The sequence below is a fragment of the Acomys minous genome, assembly GCF_964271855.1.
Source record: "Acomys minous genome assembly, chromosome: 1".
In the NCBI taxonomy this organism is placed as follows: domain Eukaryota; kingdom Metazoa; phylum Chordata; class Mammalia; order Rodentia; family Muridae; genus Acomys; species Acomys minous.
Window position 1 is genome coordinate 161988375 of NC_140483.1, and position 18271 is coordinate 162006645.

Consider the following 18271-nt stretch of genomic DNA (forward strand, 5'->3'; position numbering starts at 1 on the left):
GTGGCAAGGAGGTGGAAGTGGAAATTCCTGTTGGAAGGGCTGAGACTTCAGACCTGAGGGCCAGGGTGACAGGGTAAACCTGATGCAGAGCAGCCAACATCTGCCATGGGCCCTCACAGTTTGCACACACCTCCACCCCCAATCACTGCTTCACAAGTCCCTGCTTCTAGGTCTTGGCCAGACAGTTTTACCCCCACTCCTGGGCTTTAGTTATCGACTTGTCTAATAGGAGACTAGATAAGGTGCCCTCTAATACTGTCACACCTGGGAAGTCTAGGTATCCATGTCTTGTGGCAGCAGGAATGTGCTGAAGAAATATGTAAACTAACTAAGTGGGACTGGAGGGCAGCTGAGGTCTGTGGAGGAACAATTACCATCACATACAATAAAACACTCTAACAGCAGGATCACTTATATTAGAATAGACATTATGGCACATGGTTCCATCAAATGAATATAATAGACTTGTTTTATATTGCAATGCACACTGTAATTATACATTTCAATAATTCCTTCAACAAATTACATAGACACATTCTGAAGTAATGGAGACCCGTAACCATATATAACAACTTGCCTGAGGGATGGATGCTGAGGGTGGTGGAAGAGGCCTGAGTGGGAGAACAACAGTCTCTCAGCCCTGGGCACATGGGTTCTGGCTATTAATATCTGGAGGTTCTTCATAGAAGGCCCTGTGCCAGCACCTACTCGCCCAGCCAATAGTCTCTTCTTTGATATCCACAGCCTCTGCAAAACCTTTTGAGGGATGGATGCTCATGACTTCACAGACCAGGTATTCAATACACCCTATCACTGCTACAAGAACATGACACGACATGTGAACCATATGATCACATTCATATTCACTAAAGCATGTTAGTTTTCCACTGCTGTCATCAGAGATTATCACAAACACAGGTCCGCTGGACAGCTGACCTTATTGTCCTAACAGAACTCCAGGCAAACTGTAAGGCTTTTGGACAATAACTCCTGGGGAAACTGCACATAACTAGTGAGATGGTGCACGTTCAAACCCCGGAAACGTCAAACTTTAAATTTAAAGTTTAGTTTTAAAACTTCATGCTGAGAACAGATGGGGGACAAAGCTCTCTCCTTGTTTCCCTGCCTGCCTCAGGAGAGCTTGACACAACCCCAAAGTGGTTACAGATGGTCAGTCATGTGAGCTTTGTCACCTGCTACCTTTTCCCATGTAAATAGAGCATTGCCAGCCCAGTCCCAGGCAATGACAGGCATTCATCCTCAAAACCCCTCCCACTAAGATTTATAGTGTGTGCACATGCGCGAGCGCGTGCGCGCGCACACACACACACACACACACACACACAAAATCTTACCTCACTGAGACTGGCTGTTTATTTTGAGCTGTAGCACTGAGGAAAGAAGCGCCCCCCCCCTTCCTGAAGAGCTCATTGCTGGACCCCTGAACTGTAACCTGATCTGGTGTGGATGAACTACTTTCACCTGCACTGCCTGCCTCTAAAGCAGCTGTTTTTATCTATCTATCCATCCATCCATCCATCCATTCATCCATTCACTTTACATCCCCTCCCTCTTTACCCTATCCTCCCTCCCCTGCTCCTCAGAAAAGGGGAGCCCCAACTCACCCGAGCACATCAAGTTACAACAGAACGTAGTGCATCCTCTTCTCCTATGGCCTGGCAAGGCAGCCCCTCTAGGGGAAAGTGAACAAAAGCAGCCAATAGAGTCTATGTCAGAAACAGCCCCACTCTCTCCTTCCTAGGGGACCCACATGAAGACCAAGCTGCCCAAGGTGGCTGTTTAAGTAAAAGAGCAGTAATGCTTTGCTATAGAAAAATCTTCTTTTCCTGCCATCTCTGGCTGGCCCAGGAGTGGCATGGTCCTCATTCCACGCTCCACCCTTCCCTGCCTGGAGCCTGACATTCCTAAGGGAAGCAAACTCAACACTATGTTTTATCTTTTTCCATGCAGAGACCGATGAAGCATGCACTTGCAGCTTAGTACCCAGCAGCCTTTGTGGGAGATGTGGAATCACGGCCAACGCCTTGCATAGGTTTCATTGACCACAAAGAATTATTTTTCCTGGAGTGCAGTGACATCTTGGATTTGAATGCCTGGTCTTCAGCTGCTGCAGATATTTCAAAAGGCTATGGAGCCTTTGGGGTGGGTGTGTGGGTGTGTGTGTGTGTGGGTGGGTGTGTGGGTGTGTGTGTGTGTGGGTGGGTGTGTGGGTGTGTGGGTGTGTGTGTGTGGGTGTGGGTGTGGGTGTGGGTGTGGGTGTGGGTGTGTGTGTGTGTGTGTGTGTGTGTGTGTGTGTGTGTGTGTGTGTGTGTGTGTGTGTGTGTGTGTGTGTGTGTGTGTGTGTGTGTGTGTGTGTGTGTGTGTGTGGCAGCGATCGATCAGTAGAGGCCAGCCTTGAAGGTTCTACATGCTTCTGCTTCTGGTCTTCATCTTGTGAACAAGTTGCTACCATAAGCTCCTGCCATTATAGATGGCTTCTCCTTATATACCATGCCTTTGTCTCTTGGTGAAGGCACAAACCCAATGCATTTCTCTCTTAAGCTCTGGCATTTTTTAACAGTGACAAGAAAACAGCTAATCAAGGGGACAGGCTCGCAGCCCTTCCCAGCTTCTCAAGACCACCTGCAGTCCTGGAGTCCTGGCCAAGCCCTCTACCATTACCATGGCCTTGTTCCTTTTCTAGATGTCTTTGCTCTCTGACCTAGAATAGGTTCTCCTCTCTTAAGTACTCTAATTAGACTAGGGCCACCTGGGTAAAACAGAAATTCTTCAAGCAAAGGTCGTGAGTCTGGATAACCTCTGTACATGTCTGTTTGCAACTAAACAATCACATTTCCAGGTCCAGAGAAACGGAAGATGGCAGGTGTGGGCGTCTTAAGGGGCTATCGTTCTGCCTGCCACAAGCACTGTTTTATAATACCAAAGAGGCTGTGAATTCTTCATCTATCAAAAGGTCATAACAGCAGAGCCAGAGAGACGGCTCAGAGGTTAAGAGCACCTACATGCTGGCTCACAATCATGCTATTCCAGTCCCAGGGGTTCTGATGTCTCTTCTGGTCTCTAAAGAACTGCCTACACATGATGCAGCTAGATCCATGCAGGCAAAATATTCTTATACATAACAATAAAAATTAAAGTTCATACTACTCAGTAGGATTAAATTTAACCATATAAAACATAGTTCCTGGTATTTATGTTCAATGGGTGAAAAAACGAAGTCCATAAACTGATACGTAATCCACTTTGCTCACAAGCCTCCTAAAGCAAACCTTGGGAAATGATCACCAGGATCTCAGAATTTTCTGATAGGTCATGGGCAAAACAAGACAATTTGTTCATCTGTACACTGTCTCTACTAATATGGTCAATATGGGCTTTAGATCCATTTTTTTTGGTCTCAACTAACTTAGCTTCTAATTCTAATGCAGTTACTAGGAGTAGGGAATAGGAATGTCATTTTTATACAGGGGAAAACTGTGACTTAAAGAAAGGTTGCCTAGAAATGATGCATGGGTGAGTCTTTTGGTGACTGTGGTAGTTGGGCTGAAGACTTGCGAGATGAGCATTTTAGACTAGGAGTGATGTATACATAGGCAAGGAGTTACAGAGCCTGTGAAGAGAGTGGAGAGACTGGTACCACATGGACAGAGTTAGGAACAACACCAAACATGGTTCAGATGGATGGGAAATAAAGCCATGAGGGCCAAGTATCAAGGGAGAATGATATCTGGATTGGTAGTGTCATTGGCTTGTAGTGTAGCTCACCCTGACCCTCAGCCACCAGGTAGGAGCTGGAGATAGAAAGACCCAGAGAAACACTGCTGCCTTCCTTATACCAGAGGTGCCCGACCATCTGCAGGTTCTAAGGATCTGCTGTAAGGATGGGCAGAAATGGAGGAGAGAGTGAAGAGAGGTCAAGGGGGAAAGCAGGACCATGCCATGGTTGGCGTTCCCAGGAGTGCAGCATGAAGACAGGAAACAAGGTAAGAAGACAGGGAAAGTTGAAGAAAGGGATATTTGGATCATTCCCTGGAGGCAGTTCAGAATCTGACAGCCAAAATAGACCTTCCTCCCTGAAAAGCTTCTTGGCTACTATCCTGCCTCTAAACAGGAGCTACCTGAAGCCATCGCCAGATCACCCTAGGTCATGTGACATAGGACCGAAGCGTCAGGTAAGTCCTGGAACCCACCTTCAGACTAGAGCCCCTGCTGCACATGCTCCCTCTCCTGCTAGCCCCTGCCCTACAGCTAGAGCCATAAGAAATTCTATGCCCTCGTGAGCATAGGGCTGGCCTTCCTTGGGGATGTACTAAGGCTTTCCCATGCCTTCTAAGAGGCCTCATCTCCAGGTTTATCTGTGGATGTCTGTGTGGGTACACATGTGTATCATGGGTGGGCACACACAGATACATGGAGGCCACGGAAAATTTTAGGCATCATTCCTTAGTTACCATCCACTTTGTTTGTTGAGAGGATCTCATTGGTCTGAGGTCATTGATTAGGTTAGGCAGGCCCCAGGGATCTTCCTGTCTTTGCCTCCCTGATGATGCTGAATTAGGGGTAGAAGACACATGTCCAACCTTTTAAAGCTCTGCCTTCTCCCTAGATTTTTCCTTCCTCCTATGAACAGAATGATCACAAGGTGCCCAGTGATCTTCCCAAGAATACATAGGTCTCCAAGCTGCTTGCATCTAGCCCCACATCTCAAGTCTCTCCCCTCGGTCCCCTGTAGCCTATAAACCTCTACACAGGGTGTTTCCTCTGTTCAGGGAACTCTTTCCTATCCTTATTTCAACAGGTTGACAGTTGGCATTAATCACCTCCCTAAAGCTCTCTCCCATGGTCTGAGCCAGACTTAGCATCCTGACACCCTCCCATTGCTTGTTCATCTCCAAGGCAGAGTGTCCTGTCACATCCCACCTTGGTTCCCACAAGTATACTCCAGTCTGGACCCTTCAGTAGCCCCCAGACATGCCATGCCAACATATCCACCTTAACGAGACATCTTCCCTGCTATTTGCCAATGTCACTTGCCTCCTGATACCCAGGCTCTACCAGTGTCACTATCAAGAGTCTAAACAAGGGATAATCATCAGGGAAGCCCATAAACAGTGAAGCTAGAAAGACCAAAGACTGATCACTGATCACAAGTAAGAGTCAGCTAGCAATGGAAGGCATGGTAAAAGCATACAGGGCATGGGCATGTGCCAAGGAAGATCTGGTGACCAGGGTGAGGGGCCTAAGATGCTAGAACACAGGTGCAGGCAGCCTGCATGTCATGTCAGAATTGTGATGGTAGGTCCCTCTGGGGCTAACCAGAGGGTGACAAAATTAGCTTTGTGTGGAAACCTGCAGTGTGTGAGGACAGCTGAACAGATCAGGGTGGACATGGGGAACTCAAGGGACAAACTACTGCAGGTTATCCAGGTGAGAGCACATGGTCACCTGAGGAAGTGATGGCTTTGGGGATCAAGTGGTCCTGATGATACAGGGAGTCTAGAGAATAAGGGAGCCAGAGGTATATGGGCACTAGCTTATGCTTCTACATGAAGAAGGGACTGTGAGGAGCTACTCGTGTCTGGCCAGTCTGGCTTCATAGTGCCCATTGCACCTACTGATGAGGAAACTGAAGCGTGCTCCAATCAAGAGAAGAGCCCTGAGGCCTAGAGCAATAGGCTGGCTCTCAGAGTCTGCCCACAGCCACCTACCTGCAACCTGACAGCACAGGAGGACCTGTCTGTGGTGAGAGGGAAGCAGCCTTGCTGCTGGGGCAGTCTGAGCTTCTCCAGAGACAGGATGAGTCATTGTGATAATTGAATTTTTGAGTTAGACTTAAAATACAGCCAAGATTGAAGAGGCAATCTGGCAGGGCCAGGTTCCCGAAGGCAGGCTTCTTGGCCCCCACAATACTGAGACCTTATTAACAAGATCAGTCTTTCTGCTTTCACAGGTCATTTACAAGCAGTTCTCAGGGCTGCTGTGTCAAGGAATTCAATTGTGGGTCTCCAAGCCCCTGCCTTGGCCACCCAGGCCATTGTGAACACAGAGCAATGGCTACTTTAAAAAAAATTTTTTTAAACAGACAACATTCTTGGGAAAAAGATCCAGACAGCAGGATCATTCAGAAAGCAGGTTCTTAAGACTCAGTTTCCTGTGTGGTGAAATGTGCAGGGGTCCAAATAAAAAAGGTGTCTGACAGAGAGCACCTTGGGCCTCACAGTGGGCCAGACCCAGAGCATGTGGGTATGAGAACGACATTGAAGGCCATTCCCAAGGCAGAGAGGGTAGGAGACCCTGCCGGGCCCTCTTGTCTCACTATATATTTAGCCACTGCAGCTGGGCCTCTCAGGTGCAGCTGCTCAGGCACACGTGCTGATTAATTTCACCAATGGGAAATTGACACTTTTTTTTTTTTTGATTACTGCTTCAGAGGCTCCTTAATTCAGCTGCTGGTAAAATTAACTCACCAGGGACAATGGAACATTTTCCAAGGACCAAATTTGCAGTTTGTTCTTGGCCCTCATCCAGCCAAAACAAACTAGAATGCTCCCCCGCCTCCCAGACGAAGGAGCTCCTCACCTCCCCAGCTAAAGTCTGGGAGTATTTAGGTTGAGAATAACATCATAGCTGCTTTGGATGTCTGTGTTGCTGAAAGACTGTGGGAGACCTGAAATGAGGTACCCCAGGGCTCCCAGAGGTCCAGCCATGCAGGCTGGTACTCACAGGCACCCCAGGTTACAAACCTCAGCTAACGTCCACATCAATGCCCAAGCTCAGCTCGCATGGGCAATGTGCTAAGCATGTACCAGTCAGGGTAACACTGTTCACCATAGATACAACCGAACCCAGGTCTATTGTCCGGCCTGGCCTGAGTGTTCCTCATACATGTTCGTTTGCACATCTGACATAGGCACTCCAGACAGCAGTGACTTGCGGCCAACCACAGAGAGACGCTGAAGAAGAGGTGCTGAGTTAGGACAAGAGCCTTCCTGTTCAGCTAACTATAATTTTTGCAGCTCACGACATCAGGGCTAGGTGGGAAGGTAATTCCTACTGAACAGGTGTGCAAACTGTGGACAGCAGTGTGTGGCTGGGGGCTAGAAGCAAGGTCTGCAGCTCTCAGCAGGCAAGCATTGTCTCAAGGAAAAGGGGTGAACTTGTGGAGAAGGGAACCTCACATGAAGCAGAACCTAAATCTGCTTTTCACACAGTGTTACACCATAAAATGATGCTGCGGTAAAGAAAAGAGTACAAACTGCAGGAGCCCATGCAGGAAGAGGGTGGCCCAGTTGAGGAGACGGAGACAGAGACAGAGAGCAGGTACCTGGGCCTTAGAGCTCTTTGGCTAAGCAGTTGAGGGGCCTGACAGCTGCCTTATTGGATAGCTATCGGGTGGGCAGCAGGGGAGCCCACCTGGAGTCTGGAAGAAGGGATATGAAGGGCAACGCCAATGTCCAGCATTATCTCTGTCTCTGCATGTCTGTCTGTCTGTCTGTCCTGTTGTGTGTATGTGCACATGCATGCATAAACTTGCCATTCACTGTGAACACAGGGTACTCTCTAAGAGTGCAGGGAGCATCAGCAAACAGGAAGTGTTCAGAAGGAACTGGGGCAGGGGCAGAGAGAAAGTGGATGTTCAGATTTAGGAGTCTCAGGATTCTAGTCTCAGGATTTCTGAAGGACTGCTCATAGCTGGCTTGGAAAGAAACGGCAGGGAAAGGCAGTGGCCTGGCTGATCCTGGGAAGTACAGCAGGGCATCTTAGGCTGATACAGTCAGCTGGAAGCAAAGAGGCAAGAGCAGAAAAGGGGAAGAGAGCTAGCAGCCAGACCTGGGGCACTGTGATCCCTGCCAGGGCCTGGCCTGGAAGCAGAGAACAGTGAAAGCTGCCAACACAGGCGGGTGGGGAATGCCAGGTCAGATGCACAGTATGCCTCTGCACCTTAGCTGCTTTAGGGAAAGGATGGAGGAGACTCAAGAGAAAGGAACCAAAGACTAGAAAGCAGCCTGGAGATGGGGAATGGTCAAGGGACCAGGGCAGAGTGCCCGAGAGGTCAGAGAAGAGATGAGGCAGCAGGCAGGGTGGAAGGATACTAAGAAGCCATATGTAAACAGGATGGGCTCCTGCAGAAAGGAAAAGTCAGCAGTAACCAGGGCTAAGCAAGGCTGTGTTTAATGTTCAGGAACCCACGTGGCTCAGAACAAGGCCAAGACCAGCTAAATATGAAAGTCAGTGACAGGGCTGCAGCAAGCAAGTCCATCAAGCAGCAACACAGGGCAGCTGTGCAGACAGGACACTAGCATCACACAGGTCTCACTCTGTTTACTGCATCTGAGGGCCTGCCTGGGGAGGCACAGTGCCAAAGCAACCCCACATTGACTCGTTTCTCTCTGGATTCTAGAGTGGGCCTAGAAGTGTGTGAGAAGTGAGGGCCATGTGGCTCACAAGACACTGGTGTGTCTCGGAAGGGAGTTTAGGATCTGGGCTTTGAGGCTCCACCCAGAATACGTGAATCACACGGTTGAAACGGAATGAATCGTTTAAGGAGAATCCACTAACTGTAGTGCTGGATGAAAGCTGAGTTCTCAGACCTGAGGGTGTGAAGCCCGCCAGTGTGCAGGGTACTCCAGGTCAATCAGAGCATCCAGAGCCTGTCTGGTGCCTGACTGCAGAGCAATGGCGCCTTTGAAACAACCACCTGAAGCCAACTTTCAGACAGAAATCACAGCACATCGCCACACTTCCTCTGGTGGCAGCCTTTGCTTCCCCCATCACGAGGAGGCACAGTGAGGACAGAGGCAGGCAATCTCAGGACCACAAACTTTATTAGCTGAGAGCTCTCCTCAGGAGCCTGGCCTGCTGGGACTGGATGTTTCTGGATGAGCAGCTGCCCTGGGCCTGAGCTAGGAAAAGGGAAAACAGGGGGTGGGGGGGGAGAGAGGGAGGGAGAATATGAGAATATTAGGTCATGGGGTTTCTGAAGTAAGATCCCTCACAGAGTTCAAAGTGAGGTACTATTTTAAAACTTCTTTCAAAGACAGTTTGATCACTATACATCAGAACAAAATGACCATGAACACGCACTGAATTCACTTATTCATTCATTCCAGAAAGACTGCGTGCACATGCCACATGCCTCTGCGTGGGCTGCTGTTTGCTGTACTTCTCACTGGTAAAACAGCATTGAAACAGAGCATCCGCAGAGGACAGCTGTGACAGAATCGAACTTTTCACACTCTTCCAGCTGAAAACCACAGCTGTTCGTGGAGGCTATATCTCTTGGTCTCACCTCCAACTTTATTCTTTAAAAGAAGACAGTCCAACCTCCCTAAGCCCTAATATCCCAAAGTGTTCAGTGCAAACAACCGAAGCGCCATTACCTCCAGGTTTCCCCTGGCCTTCTGAAGGACTTGGTGGATGATGACCACTGAGGAGAAAGAAAAAAAAAAAAGCAATTAGAGCCACAGAGGAGAATGAAAACAGTGAGCAGGAAGCTTGGGCCCAGACAATCGGACAACTGCTGAAGGAGCTTCAGCAGGTTCGTGTTTGAAAACCTGACCCTCAGCTGGAGGTACTGTTTTGGAAAGTATCCTAGCATCATTTAAGCTTCTGTGATAAAATATTCTGGCAAGAAGCACCGTAGAGAAGGGTTTCCTTTATCTCGCCATTCTATGTTATAGTCTTTCTGTGTGAATGTCAGGGGAGCAGGAGCCCCAAACAGCTAGACACATAACACCCACAGGCAAAAGCAGAAATGCACGCATATTTCTGGCTGGCTTGCTTGCTTGTATTCAGCTCAATTTCTCTACTCTTACCAGCTCAGAATCCTCCTGCCCAAAGAATGGATGAGTCCTCCTACATCTTAGTAAGACAACTCCCCACAGCCATTCCCACAAGGCAATCCAGTGCAGACAATCCCTCATTGAGAGTCTCTTCCCAGGTGACTTTAGGCTGTGTCACATTCACAGTTAAAGATGACCATCATAGAGGGTTATGAGACCTGTGGGCTGAGGCCTAGCTAGCAGAAGTGGACTGCTGGAGCCAAGCCTTTTGAAAGGATATGTACTTCAGGTTCTGGCTCACACTTTGGACTTTCTGAACCACTAAAACATAAATGAGCTGTCAGCTTCCACAACCGCAGGCTGTGCTGCTCCCATATGCATTCCCCACCATGATGGACCATATGCCCCCACATCATGAGCCGAAAGAAACCCTTCCTCCCTTAAGTTACTTCTTTGGGGTATTTTTGTCACAGCAATGAGTAACTAATACAACAGCCCTGAAGCATCCAGACCAGAGAGAAGGACGAATGTCTTGGTGCTCTTTCTCAATGTCAGAGCCAAATAATCTGTCGGGAAGGGTGGGCTATAGACAATACTTCAAGCCCTCACAGGGCCCCAAAGGGAAGAGTATGCATGCATTTGATTTTTCAAAGGCAATGCCAGGCCCTGCACGGCCCCCTGGCTCCCCTTCTGTAGGTTGGAAAGGATGGTGGTGCTGGGCAGTGTAGAGGGCAGGATCTGACAGTGTCCAGCTTCCTCTGGTGTCCTGGGCCATCTGGGAAGCCCCCATCTGGAAGCTCACACGAAGGGTCTAGGGAAGTCCTGTGAAAACAGAGTTTTATCCAACCTTTCTGGAAACATGCTTCTGGTATTCTGGAAGAAAGAACTCAGGGCATTTTATCTCCTCCTGCCTTTCAGCTGGTGTTAACAGCTCAGCATGGTTCCCCAGGGCAAGCTGCGTTCTGACTAAACAGGAGTGGGCTAATGGGGAAGTTCAGAGGCTCCTGCTCGCTGACACTTGAGCTGTGTCAGACCCTGAAAAGAACACAAGTGCCTACCAACTAGGCGTAACCGTGCATGAAGGGGCTTCCCTCTCCAGTCCCTTCTTGCCCAGCATCGACTAAAACAGTGAGAAAAATGTCGGTACCTGAGCCTGATTGGGAATCTAAAAGCAGAACACTTGGGAGGCTGTGAAGCAGGAGGATTGCCATGAGTTTGAGGATGGCTTAGGCAAGAGAGAGAGAGAGAGAGAGAGAGAGAGAGAGAGAGAGAGAGAGAGAGAGAGAGAGAGAGAGAAGAATCCTTTATAGCTAGGACCCGGTGAGGGCCAGTATGTACACTGCTCCTCAGAATGCAGGCCCTTGGCTCGTGCTTGCAGAGGCTACCTGTGACTCATGTTTAGCACATGGCCCAATGCCTGTTTACTCAGAATAACTGTTCTGTGGTTGACTAGAGGAAATATTCTTTTCTTGCTTCACAAAAAAATCCATCTGGAGGCAGAGACAGAGTGGGCTTCACTTTTACCTGAATAAAGAGAATGCCACAGATGTTCCCAGCCTCTCTGTGTCTCCTTACCCCTGCCCGCAGGGTTCACAATGTACTCTAAGAAGCCCAGTATAGCAGCATACAGCTCTTGTGTGGATAGGGATTTGTGGGTTTTTCTGACCAGAGACCATCACTTTTTCAAGATCCGTCAAGGGGCCTGTGACCCAGAAAAGTTTGTCATGGCATGGAGGTTAAAAATAATCTTGAAAGACCACTGGCTGTACCCAGTGAGCCAAGCTCTTCATAAGCACTAAGGTGCTGCTAGCCCACGTTTTGAAGTCTCTTTTACATCTAAACAGACACACCACCCACATGCCCACACTCAGAAATCCCTGCTGTGATAAGAAGTCAAAGCTCAGAGTGGTAAAGAGTACATCCCAAATCACACTGACCTCAGTCTAGGGCTCTCCCACTCCACTGGCAGGCCCGCCTGGCCCCACCACAGGTCCTGTCTCATTGAAGACCCCAATCCTGTGACATAGGATTACTACCCCTACTTGGCAAAAGAGGACCTAAGGCACAGAAGTGAAGCAGGCAGTTCCAGGCCATGTGACTCATGAGTGGTAGGGTCTCAGGTTCCCAGGTCTCACTTTTTCCTAGCCCTCCCCTATAGGTTCTGAGAAGAAGTACAGTGTTGGTCCAAGCACAGAAGGGGCAAGACCCTGGACCTTTCTCATTCTTGTTCTCACGTGGAGGAGGTGGGGGAGGAGACACCATGTCAATCCCACTCTGTCACTTCAAAACCAGGAACAGACTTGGCAGGTTAAAGGGCGTAGGGTTATCCAGGGACTCACTGTAGAGAAACCAGCACCCGATGGGGCAGCTCTTCTGTCCCCCACCTTGGTGGCATCACTCTCCCAATTCTACAGCTGGATTTATAACTAGTAGCAGAGCCCTGTGGCCAACTGTGTTTAAAATGACTGGCTCTGTTTAGGGAGGAGGAGGCTAAAACTCAGAGTCAGAGCCACTTAATACATGTCACACAGGATGCCAAAGCTCAGACCTGGGAGCATTCCCAGTTCTCACACACTGTCCCAGGATGTGGCATTTTTGGATCTGATTCTCAGATCTGCCATAGTAGGGTCATCCACCATCTGAGCTGAATTCTGCCGGCCGCTGAAATTCCTCATTCCAAACTAGAATCATCATCATCAACAGCAGCAGCAGCAGCAGCAGTAGCAGCAGCCGCCACCTGTGGCTGTTCAGGGGGAAGCTGAGCCAGAGCCCCATTCCCTTGCCTCAGGTTGTATAAAGTACCACTTTTCCCCCTGCTTCTCCAGGTGTCTGGTCCAAATATTCCATAGCACCTGAGCATGTCCACAACTGCCACTGTTGACCACTTTGAGGGCTCCTCTTCTCCATAGGTGACATAAGTCCCTCAGCCAGACCCATAATATCCTGTCTTTCAAATTCCCCCTTCCTCCGCAGCCCTGCCTGCCGGAGAGACTGTAATAGGTCTTTGAAACCTCGCTCTGCCATGTGATATTCTGATGCAGAACGGACCACCGCAAACCCTGCTGCTCCTCCTTCGGCGCAGCCCACAGGCTCTTTGTTCCCCTTTCCCTCTACTATGGCTTGGACATGAAATGTTCCCTATGGACTCCTGTGTTTGGACACTCAGTTCCCAACTGGTGGGACCATTTGGAGAGGTTATAAAGTGAGCCTTGCTGGTGTAAATAGGCCGCTAGGATTAGGATGATAGCTTGCCCCCTCTAATCCTGTCTGCCTTCTGTCTGTCACATAATGAGACCAGCCTTCTCAAGCTACTATTCTCACATAGGGGAACTGGCCCCACCACCATGGTCCCACCATGGTTAACTTTATTCTCTCTAACCTGTGAGCCAAAACAAACTTCTCCTCTAAGTTGCTTCTGTCAGGGATTGTAGTACAATGCAAGAAAGCTAACCAACAACACGACTGCTCACTGAAAGCCTTCCATGTCTTCAGCATGCCTGGAGCACTCATTGCTCTCTTGCTTCTAGAAGACCTCAAGATTCTGCAGCAATCCTGCTCCTGCTTCTGTGCAGTCTGACTGACATCCCTCAGGGCCAACCAGATTTCATCTGGAATCAAAGCCTTACAGGCTGTCTCAGGCAGGCCCGCAGTTTATAACCCTGAAGCTTTCTGCTCCCTCATCCCTCAGTAAGGCCAAGTTCCTTGATGACAGAACTTCCCCTCCCCTGTCCTCAGAGCCTGCGAATGGGACACCGGACAGGAGGTCATGGCCTGACCATAACTGAATTTCATTCATTTGCAGTTCAAACACTTACTAATCTCATAGTCTTTTCCAGAAGGTTCTCAGGGGGACAGTTTATGAGACTGCCTACTTAGCAATAATCAATGCTTGGTGCCTCTAAGAAACGCTGCTGAGAGAGCAGCCCTAGGCTGTGGTAGTGGATAGAGGAAGGTACAATCAGTGACATTTCCAAGTCAGGCAATCTGACTGGCTGATGGCATGGGCAAGGCTGGGGCTGAGCTGCGGGAGACCCTGGTGGAAGCCACTTCTCTCCACACACTGGTGAAGAGTACTGCAGGGTTGAACATGAGGCACACAGCTATTTAACAGTCTCTCGCGTGGCCAGCTTAGAGCCAGCACTGACCGTAACCTCTCTTCCTTCTCCCCTAAAACCCATGGCAGCAACACCATGCAGAGCTTTCACATGAAGCATGGCAGGTGCATCCTTGGCAGTAGGAGGGAGCCACCTTGATGTGCCCCATAGGTCTTTCCCAAAAGACCCTGTTGTCTGGTCCCCCTCCTGCCTCAGCCTGCCACAGTCTGCTGCTCCCAGACAGCAAGACTACTCTAGGTTTTTACACCTGTCCTTGCATGTCCTGCCCTGAACCGCCACTCCATGTTCCAGATAACAATGCTTATTCTGTTCAGAAGCATCTCAGGGGGCCCTATCCTCTAGAACAACCACTTTAAGGACAGACAGGAGCCTACCATACTCCTAACAACCACAATCCTATAAGGCACAACCTGTCACTCCATGAGAGAACAGTCCTGGAAGAAATGTGTGGGTTGAAAAAGATAAAACAGAACAAACAAACAAACACCCTCAAATAGAAGCAAAGTCTCAAAAGCCTGGGCTCCAAAGAGTGTAAGCCAGGGCTGCAGTGTCAGCCCACAGAGGCAGGCAGTAGCCAGCTATGGCAGCCGCCCCCCCCCCCCCCCCCCGCCCCAGTCCTCTCACTTACACTGATCAAAGATGACTTTCTCCTGGTGCTTGCTCTGTTGCAGAAGTTTTGCTGTATTCTGCAGCTTCTTTTCTTGTTCAAACAGTTTTTTGTGTAGTTTGCTGATCTCTGCCTTCATTTCTCCAATCTAAAGAAAAAAAGAAAAAGAATTAGAAAAATATAGTAACATAAAACACTGGATTACACAGTGTGAGCTAAAAATAATATCAAAAGATGTTCAACCTTACTAGCAAAATATCTAAATAAGCTAAAAGCCCCCAGTTTACACATTACATTAGTAGAACTGGACAGAATGCATGGTGGGAGAGAACTGTCAGGACCATGGTAGGACTTGGGATAGTATTGGATGCAGGATCTACTGAGTTGTAAATGCATGTATCCTTTTGACCTGGCAAGCCTACACCACAGCATCTACCCCCTGGAAGAACCACATCAGCCCAAGCACATGCCTTTCTCCACAGGTGCTCACCTTAGTACTGCCAGTGACAAGAACAATAAACAGACTGATTTGTTTCATATGAATCCGAGTAAATAAATTGTGGTCCTTACACTGAGAGGAAGAATTGTGCAGCTATTAAAAAGGATGCTGCAGAGCTCTATTTATTGATTTCAAAAGATGGTTATAATTAGTGAAAGAAAAGGCCCAAATCAACAGGCTGAATGCTGAATCTGAGGCACTTCTGTTTCATAAAAGGAAACACAGATCCCCACATCTGTAAACATATATTGATGTGGTAACCAAACATCAATGATGAGTTTTGAATTTCTGTAGTTTCTTCTGTGTTAACAGAAGTTATAATGCCAAATTAAATTCTTTTTTAATGTTTGAATTTTAACATGACAATATTTGGCAACTACAAACCTTAGAACGATTGTTTTTTTTTTTTTTTTTTTTTTTTTAAGAGTGGACTGCAGATGCAAGGCCACCATCCTGTGAAGTAGCACAGCAGAGACTCCCTTAACTGGCTGCAGGGCAAAGGACATCCCTTTTCTCTTAGCTACACTGAGCTACCTCTGCTACCAGAAAGTGACAGGGTAAGTTGCCAGTTCATGTAACATCTTTTCTAGTTTGTTTCCAAACTTGTTTATGGTATCTGTGCTTTCAACAAAATAACAGAATCTATTTACATATCAAGTTGACCTGTGAGCCACATATATGAACAGAAAGTTAGCTGTATGGAAACCAACATATGCTTCATGGGAGACCAGATAAAGGCAAGTCACTGAAGCACACTTTGCTGGCAAATTAGGTGTGGGAGAGACAACTGTAAAAGACGTAGGAGGAACAGCCTATAAAATTTCTATATTCAGATTGCTCTGCAAGTGCCTTAAGTTTCCTCTTCATCTTAAAGAAACAGAAATTGGTAGTGACAGAAATACATTATGGATGTGGTTGTAAAAGAAAAAGGATGTGGAACTCCAATCAGCTGATCCAAAGTCAAAGAAAAGGCCTGGCTACATCAAAAGAATGGCAAATGAATGGGCATTTGTCTGTTTTAAGCTAAACTAAAATGTTTAAGGTACGTATCTTTTTTTTTTTTTTAATTCCCTGCTTTAACCTCTTTTGAAGAATAACCAATCATGTCAGGTACAAAGACTTCAGGGCTTCTCCAAAACAGGAGCTAATTTCATCATTAGGTTTGCTTTGATTCTCTAGTATGGACCAGGAGCCCAGGAACACTTGTCTTCTAATCACGATCTCACAGGTCACATCCTAGAAGAAAGCTACCCTAAATTCCACATCTGTGACATTGAAATAGCTGCCCGTGGCTCACCTTTCACATTGTAGAGAACTGAGATTCAAAGGGCATGGTGGAAGCAGGGAGGGTGGTCTTGGGGAAGCATGGTTCTTTCCTAGAGCTTGCCTGATTTACCCCACTGATCTTCCCACAGTCAGCTTACATTAGAAGGAATAATTTTGTGGCTAAAATGATATGTCAGGACTTTATTGATGTATGATTATAATTAGTGATAAAAAAACCGAAACAATAACAGTTTATAAACCTGGACACACATATCTATACAGACATATATATTGACATGGCATAAAGCATTAACAGTGACACTACCAGGGGATGACTTCAGACCGTTTGAAATGTGTGTGTGTGTGTGTGTGTGTGTGTGTGTGTGTGTGTGTGTGTGTGTGTGTGTGTGCATACTCATGTGTATGTGCACATGTGCATGTACCTACATGAACACGCATGCAGAGGCCAGAAAACAGCATTGAGTGTTTCCCTTCATTGCTCTCTATCTTAGCTTTTGAGGCAGGACAATTCATTGACCCCAAAGCTCACAGTTAGAAGACTGGCCAATTCTACCACTACCTTTTCCCTCAATGCTGGAGTCCCAGATCTGAACTTCCAGGCCCAGATTTGACATGAGTGCTCAGATACTCACACTTCTATAGCACTTTTCCTTCTGAGCCATCACCTTGGCCCTATTCTTTAAGGCTATAATATTAACTTAGTGCTTCAACTAACAGTCCTTACCTATTGGGAGCTTAGGAGCCCGTATCAGGATGGACAGCAGCAATGACCCCAACCAGTAAAGAGCTCCTTTCTCTTCTCTGAGCACCAGTGCCCACTGAAGAGCAGGTTCAAGTGGCCAGTTTGCAGGTCATTTCTTACTAGCACTCTCCTAACACTGTACATCTTCAAGCTAGCACTTAATACAAGGAATTTTAAGTATTTATGTCTGTCATTCCACTGGATTTAGATCTTCCTGTTTCTCCCAGAAGAAGGTATACTAAGACAGCAAGGTTTCAGAGCCTAGCTCTGCCACTTCCTGGTCAGACAAGTCTGAGGCAAGTCACATAACCCCCTCAAGTTTTGGCTCCTACTTCCTGAAAATGGGGGTAAGAAAGTGCAACTCCAGCTGTCTGGGGGATTTGGAGTGATGCCAATGCAAGGAAATAATAAACAATGGGTATGTCAATCAGCCTGATATTACAAATACACATTGTACACATGTATTGGAACCCTCACCTCAGTATGACCTGTAATAATGTGTAACCATGTCAATTAAATATAAAGTACATTAAATAATTTTAAATATATAATTAATTACACCTTGACCTAATAGTCCAAATGTACTCAATTTGTAAATTATAAAAGAAAAAGAAAAGCTACCTAACTCTGTGAGGTCACATTAAGGGGGAAGTTTCTAGTGTAACAGATTATATGAGACCAAGTAGGCAGTTAGAACCAAGAAACAGAACTGGAAGACCCCCTCCCAAAGGCCACACAGGGCATCAGTGTTTTGTCTGGCTTCTGGGATAGGTTATTCTTCTCTTGGTTATTCCTGGTTTTTCCTGGTTTTTCTTTTCCTTCTTATGCTGAACGTCTCAAATATCAATCAGAATCAATAGAATTGGATAGGAACCTCCGGGAACCCATCCAGATGGAGCAACTACCAATTCCAGGCCACACTGGCTTAGCCTCCCTCCAATATTAGTTTGAAACTGACCATGCCATTTCATTTATAAAATATTTTAGTATACAGCTCTTTTAAAAAGTTGTTTTTGAACCTGTGATAGCATTAGCACACCTAGAAAGTGAAGATAATTCCTTGGACTCATTTGAGCATACCTAATCTGAGGACACAAATTCCAAATCCCAGACTTTCAAGGCAGGTGTATTAGGGATGCTCAATCTATAAAAATTCTATCAAATTCTAAAAAATAACCAAGTCAGAAATTTCTTTTCCTCCTCTTCCTCCTCCTCCTC

At 47.2% G+C, this 18271-nt stretch overlaps 1 protein-coding gene across 10 annotated transcripts in view; it reads right to left on the bottom strand.

The window, feature by feature from the left end:
- Positions 1–8827: 8827 nt before the first annotated feature.
- The window catches only part of CDK5RAP2 (CDK5 regulatory subunit associated protein 2), a 176220-nt gene continuing 166776 nt past the window's right edge, over positions 8828–18271 (bottom strand). For 7 of the 10 annotated variants that reach the window (XM_084797139.1, XM_084797141.1, XM_084797135.1 and 4 more), the window contains 3 exons: positions 14547–14673; positions 9402–9448; positions 8828–8919 (listed from right to left, as the gene is read on the bottom strand). In XM_084797139.1, the coding sequence (XP_084653265.1) occupies positions 8848–8919; positions 9402–9448; positions 14547–14673 (246 nt within the window). In that variant the 3' untranslated portion in view covers positions 8828–8847. Of the gene's footprint in view, positions 8925–9401; positions 9449–14546; positions 14674–18271 lie in introns of all 10 variants that reach the window. The other 3 variants (XM_084797134.1, XM_084797136.1, XM_084797142.1) reach the window with 1 other exon arrangement.